General features: G+C 61.8%; 3 protein-coding genes and 1 non-coding gene across 4 annotated transcripts; 2 read left to right on the plus strand and 2 right to left on the minus strand.

Annotated features, from left to right (window-relative positions):
* The first annotated feature begins 282 nt into the window (after nt 1-282).
* On the plus strand, nt 283-354 carry TRNAA-CGC (transfer RNA alanine (anticodon CGC)). The gene has a single exon. It is a non-coding gene; the product is annotated as a tRNA-Ala (tRNA).
* A 1995-nt stretch (nt 355-2349) lies between these two features.
* On the minus strand, nt 2350-3782 carry EBI3 (Epstein-Barr virus induced 3). The gene is made up of 5 exons (XM_088526816.1): nt 3542-3782; nt 3339-3456; nt 3065-3237; nt 2624-2787; nt 2350-2502 (listed from the first exon to the last, which is right to left on the minus strand). The coding sequence occupies exons 1-5, from the start codon at nt 3780-3782 to the stop codon at nt 2350-2352; spliced, it is 849 nt and encodes a 282-aa protein (XP_088382942.1).
* Nucleotides 3783-6350: 2568 nt separating this feature from the next.
* Nucleotides 6351-14348, minus strand: ANKRD24 (ankyrin repeat domain 24). The gene is made up of 20 exons (XM_088526764.1): nt 14275-14348; nt 13146-13276; nt 12893-12981; nt 12420-12484; nt 12223-12280; nt 12075-12145; nt 11766-11872; nt 11503-11687; nt 10859-10887; nt 10617-10709; nt 10043-10144; nt 9858-9962; nt 9691-9735; nt 9433-9531; nt 9261-9333; nt 8986-9107; nt 7507-8904; nt 6878-7015; nt 6696-6761; nt 6351-6473 (listed from the first exon to the last, which is right to left on the minus strand). Exons 1-20 carry the CDS (start codon nt 14341-14343, stop codon nt 6396-6398), a joined length of 3123 nt encoding a protein of 1040 aa, XP_088382890.1. The 5' UTR covers nt 14344-14348; the 3' UTR covers nt 6351-6395.
* A 1793-nt stretch (nt 14349-16141) lies between these two features.
* On the plus strand, nt 16142-23581 carry SIRT6 (sirtuin 6). Its single transcript, XM_088526834.1, has 8 exons — nt 16142-16295; nt 17301-17428; nt 18471-18653; nt 20681-20740; nt 21319-21414; nt 22150-22230; nt 22552-22675; nt 23127-23581. Exons 1-8 carry the CDS (start codon nt 16230-16232, stop codon nt 23460-23462), a joined length of 1074 nt encoding a protein of 357 aa, XP_088382960.1. The 5' UTR covers nt 16142-16229; the 3' UTR covers nt 23463-23581.
* Nucleotides 23582-24233: the final 652 nt, after the last annotated feature.

Below are 24233 nucleotides of genomic sequence, written 5' to 3' on the forward strand. Positions count from 1 at the left end.
CACGTGCTCTAGGTGACCCTGCGTGTGCAGGGGGTTGGACTGGATGATCCCTAGAGGTCCCTTCCAACCTTCAGCATTCTGTGATTCTATGATCCTAAGCCCTGGCCCAGGCCCAGGCCCAGCTGAGAGACAATCCCAATTTCCTTCATCCCAGGCCGCAGCCCAGCAGGAGGGTCTGAATGCTGCTTTCTGACGAGGCTCTCAGTGTGCTGGGGTGAGCTGGGCTCTGTGGATCAGGGCCGTGTCCTGGGATGAGAGCATCCCCTTCCCAGGACTTGGGGAGGGGATGTAGCTCAGTGGGAGAGCGCCTGCTTCGCATGCAGGAGGTCCTGGGTTCGATCCCCAGCATCTCCAGGTGTGTCCGTGGTTTTTCCTGACCCGTCACCCAACGGAGGTGAGGGCTGGGACATTGCTCCTCTGCAGAAAACATCAGCTTTCCACAGTCATGTGGAAAGTGCAGCTTCCCGCTGGAAAAGGCCCAGATAGATGCGGATAAATATCTGTCCAGATATCGGATCCAGATAGATTGTCAAAAAAGCCTTCCCAGGCGGAACGATACCACTACTGTTGCAACAACCTGATTGATCAGCAGTAGACAAATAGACAGGAGCTGTGAGCCATCAGGTGCATCTCAGGAGATATCACAGGATCAAGAGGATGGCAAGGGTAAGATCTTGAGAGGACTCGATACTCTCCAGGAGGCAGTTTTTTTGCTAGGAGAAGAGTCCAGCCCCTTCCTCCTTACACTCTCCCTTCAGATACTTCTACCTAGTGAGAGGAGCCCCCTTCTGCAGCCTCTCCTCCAGGTGGAACAGGCCCAGCTCTTGGAACCTTTGCTCACAGGAGAGGCCTTTCACCATCTTTGTAGGCCTTTGCTGGACTTGCTCCAGGAGTTCCAAGTGTCTCTCGTAGTGGGGAGCCCAGCGCTGGACACAGTCCTCCAGCTGCAGCCTAACCAGGGCCGAGTACAGGCTCAGGATTGTATCATGCTCTTGCCCATGAGCCCTGATTGAGGGGGAAGGTGTTTTAGCAGAAAAGTTCTCCTAGGAGTAAGCTGAGCCCAGAACTGGGCCCCTGGACTCCAGATGCAGCCCAACTGGGGCTGGATAGAGGGGCAGGATCACCTCTCTTGACCTGCTGGCAACACTCTTCCTAATGCACCTGGGGACACAGCTGGCCGCCTTGGCCACAAAGGGACATTGCTGACGCATGGCCAGCTTGTCCACCTGGGCTCCCAGGTCCTTCTCCACAGAGCTGCTCTGCTGCATGGAGTTATTCCTCCCTGTGGGCAGGACCCTGCACTTGCCTTTGATGAACCTCATGAGATTCCTTTCCACTCATCTCCCCCGGCCCCTCTAAAGGGCAGTTTTGTGTCACCTGCCCCTTCATGCAGGTCGTTGATGAATAATTTGAACAAGACCAGACCCAGTACTGATGCCTGGAGAACACTGCGTCAGTTAGGCACTGATCACAGCCCAATGAGCTCTGCCATTCAGACAGTTCTAAATGCACCTCCCTGTCCACTCATCCAACCCACTCTTCCTGAGTTTGTCTATGAGAGTGTTAGAGGAAACAGTGTCAAAAGCCCTGCTGAATTTCAGATAGACAACATGCACCACCCTGCCCTCATCAACCCAGATGGTTATTCCAGCATAGGAGGCTCCTCAAGAAATGGGGATCACCTTCTTTTCTTCTGCATGCTTAGGATGAAGACACAAGTGGCCTGTATGGGGTCTGAACGCCCACCTTGCCATTATTAGCACTCTGCTCTAACCAAGCTTACCAGCCATGGTGCAAAAAGGTCCTCACTTGGCCCAGATCTTGCAGCCCTTCAGCTGTTCCCCTGCCTCCAGCTGCTGCATGGTCAAGAGAGAAACACAGAGGACCTCCTCATCAGCAACCAAGCATCGTCCCTCAGGGGGCCATGGAGAGCCACCCAGGCCGTAGGAGCCATAGGGACCATGCACCACAACAGATACCCTTTCCCTGTCCCACATGCTGGGCTGACCCAGCAAAGGGGTCACAGCTGCCCCTGTTGTGGCCACCATGAACCAATTCTGACCCAAGATCCTTCCGCAGCCACTCAGTTCCTGTGCCTGCAGGTCATTTTGGAAGAACATCATAAATTCAGGATGGGGCCAGAATCCTCAAGTTGGTTTATTGCCCTATTCTGGCCATGATGCAGAATCCCAGTGGGAAGTGCAGACACAGCTCAGCTTGAAGGGTTCAGCAGGGCAAGGCCTGGCCATGCAGGGAGGGGTGCATTGGTGGCAGTCACCCCTGGTGTTGGTGGCTCGACTTTGCTCGTGACATGGGGACAGAGGCGCTTGGGCTGTGCGGTCACCACCATCACGGCTCCATCCAGGGTGTCCCCGAGGCTGCCTGGCTCCAGGCGCTGAACTGCCCCGCGTCCGTGAAGTCCTTGGCAGCCACCTGGACATGGTGCGGGGCGCCTGGGTGCAACCCCGTCAGCGTGAAGGATGTCTGCTCATAGGGCCCGAGCTGGGGACAGGACAGGGCCAGGGTTAGGGGAGACCCAGAGGGGACAGTTCCTTGGTCGTGCCTCATTTTATCCCACAGGCAAGGACAGCAGCACAGCCATGTGCCAGGGGCCAGACAGTACCGTTTGGGAGCTGGCGTTCTCATCCCACGTGTAGCGGATGTAGTACTTGAGTGGGAAGTACCCAGGGAAAGGCCAGGAGCCGGGTGGACTCCACTCCAGCAGCAGCCTCTTGGTCTCACCAGGGATGGGTGAGACCCGCAGGTCCTCAGGGGGGTCTGGCTTTACTAAGGAAGCAGGGAAATAATGACAGCATGAGCTGCTGGCCCTAGGCTATGGGGACAGGGGACTGCCGTTGGGCTGACCGTGCTGTGCAGCCCAGGCCTGGGGCTGGGCTGAGACCCAGCAACTCGTTGCACTGAGCTTTGTCTCTCGAGTCAGAAATGTGCGGCACCCTCCACCAAAACGAGCCCCGGGGCTGGATTAAACCCACGTCTCACTTGACTGAAATGTGGCACCACGTGCCAGAGGGGACTGCAGCACCCAGGCACCCGCAGCACTCACTGACGTCCTCCACGAGGAAGGGGAGGAGGCGCGAGGCAGCGCCCAGGGGGTTCACGGCCGTCACGTTCAGCACGTAGGGGGTGAGGGAGAACAACTGGATGTCGCCGAAGGAGCAGCTGTGGGGCCCCGTGCGGACGCACTCGCGGCTCCCGGCGGCCCCCCGCGCGCCGTGCCTGGGGGACAGCGAGCCGGGGTTGGTGGCGGCAGCCCCCGGGCTTTGCTTCGCCTGCTGCCCCCGTCACGGCGTGACCAGAGCGGGGCTCGGTCCCCTCACCTGTACGTGACGACGTAGTCGGTGCGCAGCAGCGGCTGCGGCTCGGGCGCCCACGAGCAGTTCACGGCCTGCGGGTAGCGGGTGGCCCAGCACTCCACGGCCGGCGCCGCGGGGGGATCTGGGCCAGGGAGATGCCCGGGTTATCCCCCCACCAGGGCCCCGGGGCCAACGGGGGGCTCTGGCAGGGCCCTGGGGTCACTCACAGCCCAGGCGCAGGCAGACGGTGGCCCAGGTGTCACCAGTGCCGGGGTGGTGGCAGCTGTAGCGGCCCTCGTGGGCCCGGCTGGCGTTGGGCAGGGCCAGCCCGGGCGCGGGGTGGGTGCCCAGGGGGGTGTTTCCCCAGCACCACGCGGCCGGGGACGCCGCTGCCGCCGCCGTCGGGCACCGCAGCAGCACCGCGGCGCCCAGCGTGCCATGCTGCAGGTTACAGCCACCTGGGGACATCGTGGGGATGCGGGACGGACCCCACAGCCATCTCCCTTACCCAGTGACCAGGGCTGACCCTGATCTTCCCCACCACCACCACCACCTTCCTTCCTGCCTCCTTCATAGGGACTTCCAAGGGTGCTGTTCCCCAGCCGAGAGTTGGGGCACACAGGTCCTTGTGCCACCCGCCCCTCTTGGACTCCTGCGTCCCACCAGGCTTCCAGCCCTCGGCAGGGGTCCGTACGGGGCAGTAAGGCAGGGGGGATAGGAAGGCCTTGTGCCACTCTCACTGCCCCCCATCCCCTGATCCTCCCACTCTGCACCCCCAATCCCTTCTTTACTACCGTGCCCAGTTCTCCCAGTCCCTGTCCCTCCTTCTATGGTCTCACCCATGTCTCCAGAACCCCAGTATCTGGCGACTTCCATTCCCAGTTCCTTCACTCCCCAATATCTCTGTCCATAGTCTCCCCCATATCCCTAGTCCCATCACGTTTCCATTCCCAGTTTCCCCAGTCCCCCATATCTCTATCCACAGTCTCCCTCATGTTCCCATTCTCCCCAGCATCCATAGACATCCATACCCAGTTTCCCCAGCATCCATAGACATCCATGTCCAGTTCCCCCAGCATGTCTCGATATCCATGCCCAGTTTCCCCAGGTCCCTACCTCCACTCTTGGTGCCCCCCATGTCCTCCCAGTGTTCCCATACTTCCACCTGGGATCGCCCTGGCTCCCATACTTCCATTCCAAGCCCTATCAGTACCCCCTTCCCCATCCTGCTGTCTCCAGTCCTCTCAGCTCCCCCCATGCCTCCTCCATCCCCAGCCCCTCCAGTGCCCTCTTCCCTGCTTTCCCAAATCCCCACCACCTCCCGTCCCCTCTCCCCGGCTCCCGGTACCTCCATCCCCGGCACCCCCCGCCGTGCCGTTGCAGGGAGCAGTGCAAGCGGTTGCCACCAGAGCCACCACCCAAAGAAGCTTCATGTTGGGGTGACCCAGCAGAGCTGCCCGGTGCCAACAGCCGGAGACCTGCGAGGACAGTGGGCCGGTCACCTCCAGGGCAGCGGAGCACGGGAACACGGTGGCCCCAGGGCCCCCAGGGTGTCCCCAGCACCCTACTGCAGGCTCTCACCCTCAAACCAGGACTTCAAGCCCTCCAGCCACCTCGCACTGCCAGGCTTCAGTTTCCCCTCCGGCCTCGCTGCATCCCTTGGGAAAGGGTCTGGTTCTTCCCCGCAGGGGTTGGATCCTGCTCTCTGGAAGGAGCAGGGAGTAGAGCCAGGAGCTAAAGCGCCCGGTGTGGCCAGGGGTTCCCACGGGGGCCTGCAGCCATCCCTGGAGCTCAGTTCAGTACCTGGAACTGAGGTTTTGGGTGATTCTGGGCTTTGGATGCAGCCAACCGGGCTAGGGAAGGGGCCGGTGGTGCCCAGGTGGCCACCACCCTCCTGGGGTGGTCCAAGAGGGACCGTCCCTGCACAAGGCTCCCCACAGAACCTCTCAGAACCCAGCTGGGAGGGAGCTGAGCTGAGATCCCCTGCGTGGCCGTTCCCAGCACCGCCAGGCTCTATCCTGACCCCAGGATATCTCACGCCAAGCCCAGGCCTGGCTCAGCCCCGGTGTCAGCAACCAGCCCTGCTGTGGGAATCATGCCTCAGTTTCCCACATCTAAGACAAGGGATTCCCTAAGGTGCCTCCTAGCCCAGCACCATGGGGACGACCCCCAGCCCAGCACCTTGGGATGTTCCCCAGCCCTGCACTATGGGGATGTCCCCCAGCCCTACACCATGAGGATGTCCCCAGCCCTGCACCACAGGGATGTCCCCCAGCCTGGCACCATGGGGATGTCCCCCAGCTGGCACTATGGGGATGTCCCCCAGCCCAGCACCTTGGGTTGTCCCCCAGCCCAGCACCATGGGGATGTCCCCCAGCCCAGCACCACCAAGTGACCCCACCAAACCCACGGGTTCCCCAGGCCCACCCCAGCGCTCACCACAGCCCGGTCAGGCGTCCGGCCGCCGCGGGGCTCGGGAAGCCGCAGCCGCAGCCCACTTCCTTGCACAGGAAACGCTGCCGGTGCTGGGAGAGCCGGAGAGCCGTCGCCGCCCAGCCCCGCAGGCAGCCCGCGGCACAGGGGGGATCTCTGGTGCTTTTGGCTCCAGCCAAGAGGGTTTCCCACCTTTCCCACACTGCCGTCCCACAAAGGACACCCTGTTTCACTGGTGACTGGCTCAGGCCTGTCCCAGGGGTGCTAGCACAGCTGGGGACACCACCAGAGATGTGCCCAAACCCTGCACCCAGGCCTCACCTCCAAGCGCCCATGGCCTCATGCCAGCGGTCCCCCTCCTTGTCCTCCATCCAAAAGGATGAGCTGCGCCCCTTGGCATGAGTATAAATACTTTATTGCTGCTGTGTTGGGGTGCACAGAGTTGTGGGGACATCACCATGGTGTCCCAGACCCCAGTGCTGGCTACAGGATCAGGTGAGTGTGGGGAACGTGTGTGAGCAGGTGCCCACCAGCAAGAGGGGAGCAGCGGGGCGCTGTGGCCGTGGGGACTCGCACACGGCCGGGCCCTCGGCTGGTGCCGCTGCCCGTGTCCCTGGCCCGCTGCGGTGCTCCCTGGTCGGCCAGAGCTCATCTGCCCTGTTCCTGCAGCCGCTGCATCTTCAGGATCTGGCACAGGAGCTTCTGCACGTCCTCATCCATGTGGCCCTGGGGGCAGAGGGAACATCACAGGGGACAGAGGAGGGGACAGCGGTCCTTCGAGCCTGGCCTGAGCGCAGCTGGCTCAGAAGCGCCCAGATCGAACCCCCACGCAAGTGGGCATTGATGGACCCAGTGTGATGCTCCCAGGCAGCACACTGGTCCGTGCAGCCGTGTCCCCAGCCCGCCAGCACAATGTCCTCAGCCCCCAACGTGGCATCCCCAACTCACCTGCACTGCATAGAGCAGGTGGCTCCGGTACAGTGTGACCACCTTGCTGTGCCGTGTCTCCATCTCCTTCAAGCCAGGAGGAGGGAGCTGAGTCAAGCACAGGGCTGGGGGCTCACAGGACCCCCAGCCCACTCCAGCACCGGCACCAGTGCCCCCCACTTCACTGCGCCCCTAATACCCACCACCAGCTGCGTCTCCAGTGTCCGGATCCTGGCCTGGAGCAGGGCAGGGTCCGGGGGTGGCTGCGAGGCACCTCGGGGCTCAGGGAGGGCGTTCAGGGCCTCCTTCAGCTTGAAAACCTCCTTGGAGAGCTCAGTGATCTGGCAGTGCAGAGTGTTATGGGGGCCCAGGGACACCCCCCTCCCCAGTCTCCACATTGGAATCCCGCCAGGATAAATCTCCACATCCAAGCCCGCAACCTCCCTGCCACGGCAAGGGCAGGGGGTTTCCCAGCCACCTCCAAGCTTCCCCTCAGGTTTCAGTGTCAGCTTGGAAAGGAAAAAGGGAAATGGGCAGGACAGCGGGTGCAGGGGGAAGACGGGGAGGCCTGTGCGTGTGCACTTGCATGGATGCAAACGCGTGTGGATGTATGTGCAGGTGTGAGCACTGAACTGAGCGCACATGCGTGTCTGTGCGTGACCGTGCAAGCATGAACGTGCATGCACATGCATTGAGGCATGCAAGCATGCACATATGCATGGGCACGGGTACGTGCATGCTTTTCTGTGCGTGCATGTGCCCGTGCAGCTCTTCCCCAAGCCTCAGCAAACTCAGCTCCCCCATCGCCCCGGGTGGCCCCCACAGCCGCTACCTTCCTGTCCTTGTCCCTGACCAGCCGGGCCGAGTCCTCGACGTGGCCGTGGCGCTCCTGCAGGCGCCGCGTCTCTGCCCGCGCCTCCTCCAGCTGCTTGTGCGCGGCGGCCAGGCGCTCCTCGGCCGCCTGCTTCTCGCTCTTCATGAAGAGCGCCTGCCGCTGCACCCGGAACACCTCCTCGCACGTCTTCTCGTGCCGCCGCGCCAGCTCGCCCAGGCGCTGCGCCAGCGCCGCCGCCTCCGCCCGCAGCCCGGCCTGCGCCGCCTCGTGCTCGGCCCGCGGCACCGTCGCCTCCCGGGCGCTGGCCAGCTCGGCCTCCAGCCGGGCGGCCTCGCGCCCCTTGGCGTCGGCCTCGGCCTCCAGCCGGGCCGCGCGCTCCCGCAGCGCCCGCTCCTCCAGCGCCGCCGTGGCGCGGGCGCGCTCGTCGCGCGCCGCTCGGCCCTCGGCCTCCGCCAGGGCCCGCTTCAGCCGCGCCAGGGCCTCCTCGTGCTCCTGGCGGGCCACGGGCCGGGCGGCCAGCTGCTCCCGCAGGGCGGCCAGCTCGGCCTCCTTGCGGTCCAGCGCCTCCCGCAGCTGCCCCAGCTGGGCCGTCACGTCGCCGTGCTGCCGCGTCAGCTCCGCCAAGCGCCGCTCCAGCGCTCCGGCCTCGGCCTCGGGGCTGCCCGCCGCCTGCCAGTCCCGCGTCTTGGCCTCCAGGCTGCGGCGCAGGGCCTCTGCCGCCGCCTCCGCCCGGCCGCAGCGCTCCAGCAAGGCCGCCTTCTCCCGTGAGGCCTCCTCCAGCGACGCTCCCAGCGAGGCCATCGTCTCCTCGGATTCGGAGCGGGCCCGGGGCCCGCCGGCGGCCTCGCGAGCTTCCAGTCGGCTTTGCAGCTCCCTCACCCGCCGCTCCCGCTCTTCCAGGGCCTCCCGGGCCTCCTGCAGCGCTGCCTTTGCCGCTGCCAGCTCAGCGCCGGCTCCCTCCGCGGGCTCCGCCACCGAGAGGATGCCCAGCTGCATCTGCTCCCGCAGCGCCTGCACCTCAGCCAGCGCCTCCTGGTACTTGGCCTGGGTCTGGGCCAGCTCCTCGCTGAGCTGCTCCACAGAGCTGCTCTCCCCGGCCGCGCCGCTGGCCTCCACCAGCTCCTCCGCCTCCCTGGGGACGCTGCCTTTGCTCCGGTCCTCCTGCGCCGTGCGGATCTGCCCCTCATCCGCAGCCTTCCGCTGCCCGCCCGCCTCGGCGGGCACGGCCTTGCCCTTGGCATGGCCGTCCTGCAGGGCGCGGAGGGCGGCCTGCGCCGCCGTGTGCTGCTCCTTCAGCTGCTCCAGCTCGCACTTGAGGGAGTCGTAGAGGCTGACGGGGACAAAGTCGCCCGACGTGGCCGGGTCGCTCTCGTCCCTCTCGTAGTTCTCCAGGATCTGCCGAAGGGACAGTGAGGCAACCCGAGGACGGAGCGGGAGCAAGGAGGGATGGGAAGAGAGGTGGACTGGGCGAGTTACCTGGATTTTCTCCCTCAGCTCCTTGTTCTGCATGGTGAGGGAATGCACCTGGCCCTGCAGCGTGGCCAGCAGCTCCTCAGTCGAGGGGCTCAGCGTCTTCTTGGAGAGCAGCAGCTCTGCCCCTGGAAGGGCACACAGAGCACATGGTGCCATGTCCCAGAGCAGCATCCTCCCTTACTGGGGAGATCTCCCCATGAAACGTCTCCTCCCCAAAGGATGCCCAGCCCCAGCAGGCACCTGCCCTTGGGGGGTCTCTGGGGCCAGCACGGCCCTACCTGGGAACTCGAGCAGCTCTCCCTCCTCGTCCTGCAGCGTCTCAATGTCATAGCTCGTGTTCTCCTTCTCATTCTGGGCACAGAGCAATGGGTGTCAGCACTCTGCACCTCCTGGACCTGGGGACAGCCCCCTCCCCAGCCCGCCGGTGCTGCCAGCGCTGCCTGTTCCCACCTCCAGCGAGGACAAGCGGCTCCGCAGAGCCTCCACCTCCTTGCCCAGGCGCTCCTTGTCAGCATCTCGTGCCGCCAGGCGCTGCTCCAGCTCCTGGATCTGGAGAGGCGAATGGAGGCATGGGGACCCCTCCATGCCAACTCAACACCCACGTGAGGTGCCAGACACCAATGCTGGCAGAACCAGCCAGGATGGGGACCCCGCAGAGAGCCGTAGACATCTGGTACCTCCTTGTTGGGCACGGCCCACTGGGCTCACCTGCTTCTCCATGGAGCGAATGGAGCCCTCATCCAGCTCTGCCCGCTAGCAGGACACAGAGAGATGATAGGGTTAAACACCATCCCTGTCCCTCCCATTTTCTCCATCCCTGAGGACATGGTGGCATCTGTCCTGCAAGCCCCATGGATGGCAAGGTTTGCCAATACCTCTCGTCTCTGCTTCTCCTGTTGCTCCAAGCCCCTAATCTTCTGCAGGAACTGGGCCCGTTCCTGCCGCAGCCTCACAATCTCCTCATAGGCATCTCTATCCTCCTGCAGATGAGCAGCAGTGAGACTCCAGATCACGGTCCCATGCCCTTCCCTGCCACGGCCCCGCTCCCAGCCGTTCTCACCGTTTGGATGGGGACAGGCTGCGGCCAGCCAGGCTTGGTGGCAGCCGTCCGGGCACCAGGTCCTGCCAAGGGTGAGCCATGCTCTGGGGTTTGCGGGGCACTCTGACACCGGATAAAGAAGGAAAGGCTCCAGTGGCTTCCTGACATGGGCACGGAGCCCTGGGCCCACCCCGTGCCCACATGGCACTCAACAAGACGTGCTCGGGGCCGCAAGGTGGGTGGAAACAGGCTGATGCCCAGTGTCCTGCAGGCAGCAGGGGCACAGGGGCTGCGGGTGATACCCAGCCTTGCTGTTGCTTCATGCCTCAGTTTCCCCTCTCTGCAGGGGTGGCTCTGGGCACCCCACTGGGGCTGGGACTCATCTGCTGAAGTGTAGCAAGCCCAGGGATAAGGATGAAGCCTCCATGGGAACTGAGACCAGCTGGGAAGTGTCTCCACCACAGAGAGGGACACTTTGCACAGTCCAGGGCGGGTAGAGAGTGGCACCCACAGAAGTTACCCCAATTAATCACTGGCTGCTCCAGGACCCTGGTTCAGATGCCCTGGGCTGTGCTGGTGGGACCCCATCTCTCACCTGGCTCAAGGAGCCTGCGGGTGGCAATGGGGCTTTCCTCTTCCTCGGGGTGCTGCTCTTCTCCCTGCCTATGGACTGGCTGGGCGAAGATGTCTGCAAGACCCCAAGGCAGAGAAGATTTCACATTTCACATCCACAGCAGCCTCTCTCCTCGATAACCCCACACCACCCCACCGACATCCAAGTCTCATCCTCCTCTCACTAGGGCCAGGCAACCAAGGAGAAGCCAGGCAGGGCCTTACCTGGGATGTCTGCTCAGCCGACTCCTCCTCTGCAGGGAAGGGAACGTAGGAAAGGGAAACAGGGAGGTTAGAAGCTCCCAGGGATGGTTGCACCAGGGATATCCTGGAACAGGTGCCGGGGCACTGCAGAGGGTGCGCACGCAGGGATGCCCGTTCACGTATATGCCTGCACGGGATGCAGGTGTGTGTGCATACCAGGAGCACATGCTGACACGGGAGGTCCCTCACACATGCAATTGCAGGGATGCCACCCGTGTGCAGACCCGGGGGAGCCGGAATGCGCGTGCACATGCAGATGTGCACCTTTCATGACGCACACATGTATGCTTTTGCACCCACGCTTGCAAGCACATGTGCAAACGCGTGTGTCCGGGTGTACAAAGGCACAGGGACGGGGAGATCCAGACTCAGAACCACCTCCCAGCCCTTGGCTGGGGACAGCATGGATGAAAGCACCCCAAGCACATGCGGAAAGGGGGCTTGTGTCCCCCAGCCCTGCTCAGGGCTGACTACACTCTGCCAGCCATGGGTAAGACCGCCCTGGAGGCAGCCTCCTCAAAGCACCCTACAGGGTGAAAACACATGCATGGGGCAGTCCCCCAAGGCCCCCCAAGGCACCTGGGCCAGTGCAGCTGCCTTACCGCTGGCCCAGGAGCGGCGCTGGGCCGCCTCTTGCAGGAAGTGCTGGACGAGAGCGTTGCCCGTGGCCAGGCTGTAGTGAGCCGCATCGTGGCCCATGGAGTCCACCACGGCCACACGGGCACCCGCGTTGACAAGCACCTCCACGGTCTCCACGCTGCCATTCTCGCAGGCCAACATCAAGGCCGTTCTGAAGAGAGCGGAGAGAAGAGGTAAGGGGTCTGGACCCCTCCATAGGTGCCCTGTCCCCGTCAGAGCAGGGGCTCACCTCCCTTGCAGATCTCGGCTATTTATGGCCGCTCCACGGTGCAGCAGGTACCGGCACAGCTCCGAGTGGCTCATCTTGGCAGCGAGGATCAGTGGAGTGAAGCCATCCTGGGCAAGGACAGTGTGTGTGCCCATCCTGGGCAAGGACAGCAGCACCCCGGGAACCCAGGTATCATCAACCGTTAGCTGCTGCTTCCCACCCCAGAAGTGGCTGCTCTACACAGCAGCATCCCCTGCCCTGGTGGGGTTTAATCACTGCAGGAGGACTCAGCCTCCATGCAGTAGCAGATACTGAGCAGAGGGAGCTTACTTTATCCTTGATGTTCAAGGGAGCCTTGAAATCGCAGAGTATCTCCGAGCATGTGATGCAGCCGCTGATAGCTGGGGAGAAGGACACAGGCTGAGCGGCGCCTCCCGCGGGGACCAGAGCGGGATGCGCTGGCACTGTCCCCACTCACCCGCATGGTGCAGTGCTGTCCGCCCGCTGTTGTCAGGCATGTCCACAGGGCAGGAAGCCTGAGGGAGAGGACCTGGCTTACCAGGGAATGGGAAGAGCCAGCAGGACTGCCCTAGTTGGACTGTGAGGTGCTCGGGGTTCCTCGGTGGTGGTGGAGCATCCCCACCCTCACGGCACCGTGCGCCCGGGCCCTGTTACCTGCAGCAGCTTCCCCACACACTGCGGATGGCCGTGCTTGGACGCCAAGTGCAGGGCAGTGTAACCTGGGCAGAGGGACAGAAAGATGGGTTAGAGCCCAGCGGAGGAGGTGGTGGCAGATGGACAAGTTGGGGGACAGGCAGGTTGCTCATCCACATCCCCGTGTCCCTGGGTGTCCTGGGGAGGATTGCTGGGTGGCTTGGGGTGCCAGGAGAGCCCAGCTCCCTGCAGGGGCTTGAGCAGGGATGAGTCACCGCTGGGAACATCATGTACAAGTGCTCAGGTCCCTGTTGGTTGCTGGGACCTCCCCAGGACATCGTTTTATAGCCTGCGTGGTCCTCATCTCCCTTCCCATGGCCCCAGCATCTGCTGATGGGGTGGGAAGCACTGGGAAGCGCCAGGGGCCACGGGTGGTCTAAAGAATTAGCCAGGGAGGCAAAAGCGGGGTTTGGCACACGTGGCCATGCCCTCACCTGAGCTGTCCTTGGTCATGGTGTCCACGCCATGGGCCAGCATGGCTTCGAGGCAGTCCACATTCCCCCGCATGGCAGCCAAGTGGAACCTGCAGCAAGGCCCAGGGCCATCAGCCCCATGTCCCCAACCGCGGAAGAGCCCCCCGGAGCATCCAGTGATGCTGCCTTCGAGCAGAGCGGTTTGAAGCACCGAGAGAGCCCAGCACCCCGTGCAGGGGCACACAGGGGTCGTGGGGTGCACGACAGCACTCACGCGGATTTGCCCTCCGAGTCCAACTTGGTGGCAACCAGGCCCTTGCGGATGAGGAGTGATGTCACCCTCCCGGCATCGTTGTAGTCCACGGCTTGCAGGAGCTTCTCATCGTTCTTGGTCCAGTCCTGGCTCTGCAATGAAGCCAAGACAGGGCCAGGACAGGTGTTTGATCCCCAAGGGCAGTTGGGATGCTGGCCTGGGCTGGTGTCCCCATCCCTGCCATCTCCTCCCCATCCTTGTACCCTGGGGTGGCCACCTCCGAGCCAACCCCTTTGCCAGGTGCCATCTGACCTCAGTAAAGGGAAGGTTTAGCTGCCTGGGACAGGGTTCCGCTTCAGCCCCTGGAATTTAACTATGGATGGGGCTGTAACGAGCCGTGACTTTGGAATGACCTCGTGCTGCTCCGTCACCCCTGCTGTGGGACTTGCTCCTGTCATTGCGCTGGCCCCACTGCCGAGCACTGCCACGATGCCCGAGCCCCAGCGCTGCCTGGGCTCTCCCCATCAGCCGTGCACCGGATCCCAAACCCCGTGGTCACCCGCTTTGGTGACACTGGAGATGTAGCGGGAGCTGGGGCAGTCCTGGCTCGCTGCGTGTGGCTGGAGTGGGTCCCTGGGGACGGCTCCGGTCCCTGGGGACATGTGGGACAGGGGGACACCCCCTGCACCTGCCCAGGATGGTGGCCAGAGGAGTGACCTGCAGCAGGACAGGGCAGGGCAGGGAGGAACGTGGGGAGCCCTGGGTTCTCAGCACAGCCCATGGCCACAAAACCAGAGCTGGGTTGCAGCTGCGGGAGGCAGAAAATGGACGTGACCTTTTGAAGCCGCTCGCATCCCGCCCGTCGCCAGCCCCGTGCCCAGCACCAGGACAGCGCCAGGGCTCCCTCCCCGGTCACTTCGCAAACCCCCCCGACTACGTCCTGGGTCCGAAAAGAACCCGGTATCGCAGGGGCACCGCTCAGGGCGGGAGCGCGATGCTCCCCGCCTCTCCCCCCATCACGCAAGGACAAAGCAGCTCCTGGCGGATGCAGCCGCGTCCTGGGGACGGGGACGGCGGGGACCCGGTGCGGGGTGGCCACGGGCAGCGGAGGGGAACCCAAGGGGACCGGGAGCAGGGGGCAGGGACGTACCGCAAAGGAGGCAGCGGCGCAGAGGCAGATCTGCTTCATGGTGTCGAGGAGGAGGCGGCGGGAGGCCATGCATCCCCGGCGCCCCGCGCGAGCGAGGGCAGCCGGGCCGGCCGCAGAGCCCGGCTCGCTCCAGCACCAGCGCCCAAGCGGGCCGGGTCCTGCCGCGGGGCCGGGTCCTGCCGCAGTGGGAGCCGGGACCCGCCTCCCTCCATCCCTGCGTCCCTCCTTCCTTCCCTCCCTCCTCGTCCCCAGGAGCTCCAGGCATCCCTGCAGCCCTGCAGATGGATGGAGCGAGGACAACGGCACCGCCGAGCACTGCCAGGCGCTGCTCCCGGTTACACTGGGAGGGACTGGGAAGTGGGGGCAGGAATCACCCCCCTGCCAGGATGAGGCAGTGGGGCACCCCCAAACCGAGGGCTGGAGTCCCCTCCTGTCACCCAGATGCTGACCCGGAGCAGCCTCCTATCACCCAGACCCTCGGAGGAGGAGGGTGTAGGACCTGCCATCCTGGCCTGGGGACACAGACCCCAGCTCTCCCCAGTCTCGGGGACTCAAAACACGAATTGTCCCCACGCACCTATCCCCAGGTCCGGCCGCCACAGGTCCTCGGTGCTGCACAAACCAGGTGGAAATGCTGGTCCCGTCCAAAACTGGGGGGCAGCACCGAGACGGGCTACGGCCCTGAGGTCGGGGAGGGTTAGGGGAGCTAAAACACAACCCCCTCCCTCTGACACCTCCATGGGCACCGGGGACGGTGCCATCACCCCGGCAGGCTGACAGCCCCGGTCTCCACCGGCGGCTCTGATGGCAGAGGACGGCGGGTGTCCCGGGCCCGTGGCGCCGCACTGAATTATTGACAAGTATCGACGTGCCATCTCCAAGGCGGGAACCCGATCGCTGGCTCTGGAAACCTGGCAGCCCTCCTGGCTGCCCCGGGCCAGCGCCTGGGACCCATTTCCCACTCCCCGATGCTGTTTTCCCTTCCCACGTCCTGGTGTCTGTTGGGAAGCCGGTCCTGTCTCCATGTCCGCCGCCGCCACAGGTCCCCACGGCCCCAAGCACCGCACTCACACCCGACTTCTTGAACTTGGCCCGCAGGCTCTTCATGGCGCTCGCCCGTCCGGTCCGCCGCGCGGGTACGAAGGAGACCGCGGCGCGGTGAGGGCCGGGGTCCCTGCCACCGCACAGGGACAGGCCTGAGACCCCAGTCCCCTCCGTGGGGACCCGACGCCACCTCCCCAGACCAACTGCACCCCTGCAGCCGCCCCTAAAACCGGACCCGCATGTGCCAGGAGCACCCAGACCCAGGTCCCCCCCATCCCGCTGCTCTCCGCAGACCCTTCCTCACCCTGCGACTGCCCTGGGCCGAGCTGCCCCTTCCCTCCTCGGCTGCTGCTCCGCGCCGGGCGGCGGAGGGGAACGAGGCGCCGCGCGGGAGTTGGGTTACGGCCACCGCAGCTCCCGTTACACCTGGCTGCGCCGAGCGGGACCGGCCCCGCACGGGCCTCCGGGCCCCTGTCCCTGCACTCAGCCCTCGCAGGGTGACGCTGGGCAGCGGGAGGGCAGCAAGGGCTGCGGCACTGGGGGCTATGGGGCAGCTGGAGCTCTGCGGGGACAGCACCCCCCATCCCCTCCTAGGGGCTGGGGACAGTGTGGGGCATGGGGACAGTGTGGGACAGGGCAATGTGGGGCAGGGCTGTGCCCAGACCCGGCTCCCCCCTGCCCGGGGCCATGAGAAAAGGCCTGAGCAACGTAAGGGCAAAGGAAAAGCAGGTGCCCAGCCTGCCAGGCACCAACATGGCGGCGGCACCCTCGCCTTCCCCCCCCCCCACCTGCCCTGCTTGCGCATGCGCGCTGCGCTCGGCGGCTTCATTGCGCGCTTCCGCCCTTCCGCGGCGATTGACAACAATGAAAACTTTATTGGCGCCGCGCAGGCGGCGCGCCGGGGCCGGGCTATGGCGGTGAACTACGCGGCCGGGCTCTCGCCGTACTCGGACAAGGGCAAGTGCGGCCTCCCCGAGGTGAGCGGGGCCCCGCGGGGCCTGCCCGAGCCGGCGGGCGACCGATGCTCCGCTTCCCCGCGCCCGGGCGGAGCCTCCCTGGGCCGCCGGCAGCAGCGACCCCGGCCCAGCCGCGTCCTCCTCCCGCCGCGCGGGCCCCTCTGCGTCCCCGTCCAGCCCAGCCCCGCGGGCCCCGCCGCTGCCCCCGGACCCGGCCCCGCGGCTCCCCTGCGTGGCCGCCCCCCTGCCCCATGGCAGCGGCTGCCCCTCGCCCCAGGCACCCCACGCGCAGGGTCCCCACGGACATTCCTCCTGCCAGCAGGACCCCCGCGGCCCCTCACCGTGTCCTCCAGCACCTCCCAGCCCTGCACCCGCCTCGGGTTCCCCCCTCTCCCAGAGCAGCCGCTGCAGCCCCGAGGCCTCTCCCTGCTGCGGGTGGGGGCCTGGGGACCCCAAGTAGGTCCCCAAGTAGCCTCAGGGCATCCAGGCTGCGTGGGGAGCAGCCCCGAGCCTGCCATGGAGCGCCGAGATGGGACCAGCGCCGCTCAGGGCACCGGGAGCCCCTTGGGGAAAGGAAGCCCCGAGGCTGGAACAGTCGCCCCTGCTAGAAAGCGGGATGGACCCACAGGTGCCACGGCTCCAGCTTGCCCAGCTCCATGGGCTCCCACTCCTTGCCCTGAGCAGAGCCCATGGGAGTAGAGCCAGGGCTCGGAGCATCCGCTGGCCCCAGAGCTGCTGCTCCCCGGTGCCCTTGAGCCCAGCTGCTTCTCTAGGTATCAGGTGCCCACTGGCAAGAGCAATAAGCACCCCCTGCTACGTAAGGTGTTTTAAGCCTTCTGCTGTGTAGGGGCCGATATACAATACTGTTTCTCTCCAGTTAAATGCTTTTTATCATTAAGTAATGTGCAGTCCTGTTTACCACCTACAGTATTCATTGTGGATAAGGAGGAAGGGTTTAATAGGTCTCTGTGCCTGTTGGGGGACTGCATAGCACCTCCATGCCCACCACGTTCTGTTTCTTGACAGATTTTTGACCCTCCAGAGGAGGTGGAGAGGAAGGTGCACGAACTGGCGGACTTGATAAGGAGTTCATCGAACGTGGTGTTTCACACAGGGGCTGGAATCAGTACTGCCTCGGGGATTCCCGACTTCAGGTAAGGACAGTGGGAAGGGGAGCAGGACAGCGTGGGATGAGTGGAAGGAGTGAGGCCCCTCCTGGGCCTTTGCATTTCTCATACAGCTCTGGACTGAGCTCCCTGACACTGTGTCCACCTGCAGCCACCACCTTGCAGACACTGCCTCTCCTTTTCTTTTTCTTTTTCTTTTTCTTTTTCTTTTTCTTTTTCTTTTTCTTTTTCTTTTTCTTTTTCTTTTTCTTTTTCTTTTTCTTTTTCTTTTTCTTTTTCTTTTTCTTTTTCTTTTTCTTTTTCTTTTTCTTTTTCTTTTTCTTTTTCCCCTCTACTCTGCCCTAGTGAGGCCGCATCTGGAGTATTGTGTCCAGTTCTGGGCTCCACAGGACAAGAGGGATGTGGAGCTGCTGGAGAGAGGCCAGCGCAGGGCTACGAGGATGATCAGGGGCCTGGAACATCTGCCCTATGAGGAGAGGCTGAGGGAGCTGGGCCTGTTCAGCTGGAGAAGAGAAGGCTGAGAGGGGACCTGAGCAGTGTCTAGAAGTACCTCAAGGGAGGGAGCGCAGAGGACGGTGCTGGTCTCTTTTCAGTGGTGGCCACTGATAGGACTAGAGGAAATGGCCGGAAACTGAAACACCAAAAATTCCATAGGAACTTAAGGAAAAATTTCTTAACAGTGAGGGTGCCAGAGCCCTGGAACAGGCTGCCCAGAGAGGTTGTGGAGTCTCCTTCTCTGGAGATCTTCAAAACCCGCTTGGATGCAGCCCTGTGCCACGTGCTCTAGGTGACCCTGCGTGTGCAGGGGGTTGGACTAGATGATCTCTAGAGGTCCCTTCCAACCCTAAGCATTCTATGATTCTATGATTCTCTTGCAAACTGCTGTCTGGTATTAGGCTGTATATGCAGAAACTTGTGTGCTTTCTCCTTCCATCAAGGGTGGAAATCTCTGGTAACAGGTGACCTTCATTTAACAGAGTTTTGGTCTTACTCTAATAGGCCTCACGATACGTTTGCAAGCATCTTCTCAGATTCTGTGATCATTGCTCTTCTGTTCCCTCTGCTGCAGGGGGCCAAATGGTGTCTGGACTATGGAGGAGAAGGGGCTTTCTCCCAAATTCGACACCACCTTCGAGAACGCCAGGCCCTCCAAGACTCACATGGCGCTGCTGGGGCTGCAGAGAGTTGGCATCTTGAAGTTCTTGGTCAGCCAGAACGTGGACGGCCTCCACGTCCGTTCGGGATTCCCACGGTACCGCTTCTCCCACCGTGCACCCAGGTTCCCTGGGCCTGTCCCTGCACCAGCCGCTGCTGCGTGGCTGTTCTTGCTGCCTGATTAGTGTGGTCGCCTGTGCAAACACTTGCCAGTGCTTGTAACCAAATGGGCCAGCTAGTTTTTGTTTGATACTGGGGCTTGAATGTTTTGCTTCCAAGAAACATCCAGCTTAGAAGGTGTCTGCCTATTCATACAAGGAAGGGAAAGTGGGTTGCATTGGAGATAAAGCAGCTTGAATTAGAGAAGAGTGGTTATGGCAATAGAATGGGTAGTAATGAAATGAAATCAGCCTCGGGTGATGCTCCTTAGGAGCTTGCCCAGCCAGACAGCACGGGTGCTCGCACGCGGAACGGGCAGTGCTGCAGTGCGTTACCGCCCGGGAGCTGCAGCCGCTGACTGAGCAGCTGAGCTGCGTTACACAACTGCAGGGATCCCTGCTGCAGAGGGAAACATCAGCTTCGTGTCCATGTGCTCCGGGTGGCAGAGGACAGGGACGGGCCCAGGGCTGGGGTCGGCCCCGCGGTCCTGCCTCGGCTCCCCTCGGCAGCCGCCCGCGTTGGGGTGAGTGCACGGGGAGGTGGACGGGGCCTCTGAACCCACCCCAGCTGCTCGCAGGGACCTGCACCGCCGTGTTCTGCCGGTGCTGTTGGAGCAGCCCCAGAGCACTGTGTGTTGGGATTTGCTTAAACTGAGTTTCTTGAGAGCAAATTATTAAAGGCGGTACTGCCCCAGTGATGAAGCCATGCCTGGATCCAAGATAGCCTTAAAAGACACCTTGTCTCTAAAGAAACTTGCCAGACTTCTCCAGGAGGACCCCAGGGCAGAGAGAGCCCTGCGGTTAGAACTGCTCTGACTTACTGGTTGCAGTCCCTGATGTCAGCTGTGGTGGGGTCAGGGATCCGGGATAGCAGCATTCCCGCTGCTGGGAGCCGAGGGTGTGAGATCTCTGCTGCTCATGTGGGCAGAGACCGAAGTGCTTCTGCACAGCAGCCATCAAAGACGTCCCCAGAGGAACCTGCCTTTCCATTAGCACCAGCTGCCCCAGATTCGTCTCCTGTGAAGAAACTTCAGCCCACAATAAAATCCATTTTCAGCACTTAAGACCTGCAAGTGATTGTTTTGTGAACCAAACTGCTTGAAGCTGCCTGGAAAGGAAGGGGAGAGCAGCTAAATCCGAGTAAGAAAATGAAATAATGAAAATGAAATCCTAAGGGCAATTAGGATGAGATCAAGGAGCGTGAATGGAACCTTGGAGAAGATTCATCTCTCAGCTGGCTTCAGCCAGTGCTGGTCAAGCAGAGAGCTGCCTCAAAGAGATATTTCCCCTTGCTCATTAGCTCCAAGTTCTGCTCCTTGCTCCTACCGCCTCTCTTGTCTTTTCAAATTGAACAATAATGATAGACTAGGAAATAATGGTGAGATGAGAACTGAGCTGTGCCCCCATCAGCCTGGTGCCACTGGCTTGCACTCTGCTCTAGCACAAGCTCTTCTACCTGAGCAAAGCACATACTAAAGTAACTGATTCTGAAATGAGGTCAAAGTGGTTCAATGTTGTGGGAATCGAGGCAGTCCTGTCCCTGTCCTCCCTGGAGGAGGTTCTCAGTCATCCTGGGACTTGCAGGAAGAGCATGGCCTTGTTTTTTGCTGGTTTCAGCACCTTGAGGCTGGTGCTGAGCACGAGGGGAGCTTTGGTCAAAACAATCCCTGTCCTTTCTGTGATAAAGGGCCCTGCGGGTGGGGTTGGATCTTGTGAGTGTGGTAAAAGTGCTGCCCGGGGTTGGCAGCTCTTGTGGGCGATGGCTGCTCTGGCTGCGTTGGTGCATTGAGCTCGCTGATGGCCAAGGACTGGAACTGCACAAGGACAGGGAGGAGAAACGTTGCACATTGAGGAAAGCAAAAGCTCAGGTTGTTACTGGACACCCCAAGAAGAGAGGGGTTCGGGCAGCTTCCCCAGGGCCCCCAGATCCCTCTTCTCTGACTCACCTCTGCCTTTTCCTCCGCAGGGACAAGTTGGCCGAGCTGCACGGGAACATGTTTGTGGAGGAGTGTGTGAAATGCGGCAAGTACGTGAGCCCCGAGACCCGGGTGATGGGCTGGCTGCCCTCCCTGCAGAGGGCTGGAGGCCTCTCTGTGCCACAGGGATGTCTGTCTGGCAGACAGGGCTCTAATGTGTGCGGAGCGGGGGTCATGACAGGTCTGTCCTGTCTGAATCCTTAATTCTATCAGGTAGTGGGAAATGAGCATTTGGGGTGATCTCCATCACCTGGAAAAAGTCCTGTCTGCCCTCAAATCCTGCTTATTGTGGTGAGGCTCAGATGCCAACAGGGTGCCTGAGAACTGGAGAGAGAAGAGGAGGTTGCTACAAGCTGGATTTTCCATCCTGGTTTGTAGCTGACCCTTTTGACTCGAGTCATTGCTCAAAGCTCCCTCACTGGGGTGTTGCCATAGGTGGAAACAAAGGCCCAGATCAGCCCAGGACTGAGACACCAAACCCGTTGTGGCTCTGAGCTGTCCCCTGCTCCCCCTGGTCTGGGGTCTCTGCCACGCGAGGCTGGTCCGTATCGGTGCCACCTCTGCGCGCGCGGTGGCCGCGGGCTGCTCTACGCTTTGGCTCGAACGCCGCCGTCTCTCTCGCGCGCAGGCAGTACGTGCGGGACGCGGTCGTGGGCAGCATGGGGCTGAAGCCGACGGGCCGGCTGTGCAGCGTCACCAAGGGCCGCGGGCTGCGGGCCTGCAGGTGAGTCTACACCGGGGGGCTCCCCTGGGGACACGTCCTGGTGGCCCCGCGAGCCCTGACCCAGGCGGGGAGGAGCGAGTGGTTCTGGTGCTTGGGCTTCCCTTTGCCGGGATGCTCCCCCAGTTCCAGGGAATAGGGGAGATGGGCAAAGGTCCACGTAGGAGGCCAGTGCCCAAGTCTCTGAGTAGTCTCAACTACCAGCCACACGGCCTCCTGTCTTGAACATCTGCCCCTGTGGATACCTGAGTATGTCCCCATGCTGGGGAATGCTCTGCCATGGGATTACAGCCGTAGACACCCCTTCTCCTGCAGCAGGATATGGCCCATGCTCTGCCCTGCAGTCACCCTCAGTAAGGAAACTAACTATATTTCCAGCTCTGTCGCTCCAAAGCCAACTGTGTCCTAGCATCATCGGATATCACGGAGCTGTGCCAACCCACCTCTAATGTTGGGGAGGCACCTCCAGGCACCCCAGCTCTGAGCTGGGCCAGCAAAACAGCAAGGGCTTTGGAGAGTTTTGGTGACATTATGGCAGCAGCCACAAAATGGCTCTTGCAGGCAAAATCTGTGTTTCCCTCACTTGTGGAGTCATCACTGCCAGGACCCACAGTCAGTCTAGGTTTGCCTGGGCAGTGTGTGCAGCCAAGGGGGGTGCGATGAGGGTTTGGGCTGCGGGAGCCCCCCATTCAGTTCTGCATTACCTGGCTGGGGTAACGGTGCTGTGTGTTTTTCTAGAGGGAAATTGCGAGACACCATTTTGGACTGGGAGGATTCCCTGCCCGACCGTGACCTCACGCTGGCGGATGAAGCCTGCAGGTACCGTGTTTGGGTCCGACTGCTGCTGCCTGCAGCTTGCAGGTGCTCTGCTAAGGCTGCCGCTGCTCCCTGTCCCCCAGCAGGACCACAGCGGCCCTCGTCCTGCACCTACCTGCTTTTGTTCAGTGTGTTTTGTGCCTCAGCTCTGGCAGGGAGCGGCTTGGGCCTGTATCCCAGAAAAACTGCTGGGAATTCTGGCCATGACTTAGCTTTACTAGCTTGGAAACTTGCAGGGTCCGGGCTAGAGCAGGGTGAGAGAACCAGCCTGGGAACAGACACTTTTTAAAATTCTGCCCTGCGTGTTTTGTCTCTTCCTCGCAGGAAAGCTGACCTCTCCATCACGCTGGGGACCTCTCTGCAGATCAAACCTAGTGGCAACCTCCCGCTGATCACGAAAAAGAGGGGAGGAAAGCTGGTCATAGTCAACTTACAGGCAACCAAGCACGTGAGTGAGGGCATCCTGTCTGGCCCGCTTTGTTCTGCCCCTCTTCCCTCGTGTTACTTCAGCCCTGATTTGGGGCAAACAAACGGACTGCACTTCTGTAGCTGCAGGGATTAAACCTGCAACTCTGCTTAAATACTTAGAAGCGCAAGGTAAATTTTAGGAGTGCAATAAATCCAGCCCCAAAGCTTGTTGTATCTTCCGTATCCCTTGTCCCTTTCTGACTCTGACCTGGAGCCGCGTGCTGTGTCCCCTCTTCTGGGCTATGTTTAAAGCCCCGTCCGCCTGCAGCGTAGCAGGGAGTGGTGCCAGATAGTCCCATGGTCCCAGTCTCAGTTCAGGTTCCTCCGGGGATGACGTCTTAGGGCCGGGAGCCCTGGACTCAGTGTCCCCAGGCACTCTCCAGGAGCAGATGTTTGTCCCCTAACGCCATTCTTGCCCTTGCTTGCCCCAGGACAGACAGGCAGACCTGCGTATCCACGCCTACGTTGACGATGTCATGACCAAACTGATGAAGCACCTGGAGCTGGAGGTGCCAGAATGGACAGGGCCAGTGGTGGTGGAGAGTGCTGAGCTCGTCAAGCCCGAACAGCTCTTCAAATTCAACCCTGGGATGCAGGGGCTGCTGAAAGAGGAGCCCATCTCCCAGTGCAACGGCACGGCTGGGGTGCGCCCCGGCCTTGGGACCACACTCACGGAGCACCGTGAGCACCTGAAGCAGGAGTGCCCCAGCCCAGACACGGGGCCAACAGCAGCAAAGAAGATGAAGGTGGAGTCTCTCCTCACCTGACCCAGACTGTTCCCTGGCTGTCTAGACACTAGTCTGTGCCCCTTTTCCTACTAACTTTTTTTATACCCTTAAATATTGTCCATTTTTTTAATGTAAGTATTAAATACACTTGAATCGTGTACGTCTGCTCAGCTGCCCTCACCAGGCTGGTGAGGGTGATCCATCCCCTGCTTGAAATGGGCTGAGCGGGACCGGTTCCTTTTCTGCAAGGTGACAGCAGGGCCCCGTGTGTCCTGCAGCCTCCGTGGGGCTGCCGGGGGAGGACCCGACGTCGGAGCGGCACAAGGTGGTTTGCTTAAGTGTGGAGCCGAGACAGGGTGTGAAGGGGCAGAGATCTGAGGGATTCCCCACATCCCCTGTGTTGTGCCACGTTCCTGCATGGCCTTTACCTCTCCTTGAGCCTTGTGCTCACAGAGGGTTTGTTCCTCCCCCTCTTATGAGGACTCTTGGGCTTCAGGACACTTATTCCCACCCTGGGAGGGGGTACGTGCAGGGTTTGAATGCTTTCAGGTGCAGCCGTGGCTGGTGTCTGCACTTAGGAACTTCATTCCTTGCCCTGCCTTATTCTGGATGAAGGGTAACTGTCTTCCAGCATCCTCTAATCCTTCATTCCTTTATCTCTTGAGCTTGGGTTTGAGGGAACAAGGGAGAGAACCTGGTGTGGTCAGACCTCCCGGGGGCTCAAGGAAGGGCGTTCTCCAGATCCTGGCCCAGCGTTGGGAGTTGTGAGATGGTTCCTGCGCTCCTGGCAGTGCTCTCTGCTCCTCCTCC

This window comes from Tinamus guttatus, unplaced genomic scaffold (assembly GCF_059628265.1).
Source record: "Tinamus guttatus ecotype Peru unplaced genomic scaffold, ASM5962826v1 Tinamus_guttatus_pri_ptg000254l, whole genome shotgun sequence".
Taxonomy (NCBI): domain Eukaryota; kingdom Metazoa; phylum Chordata; class Aves; order Tinamiformes; family Tinamidae; genus Tinamus; species Tinamus guttatus.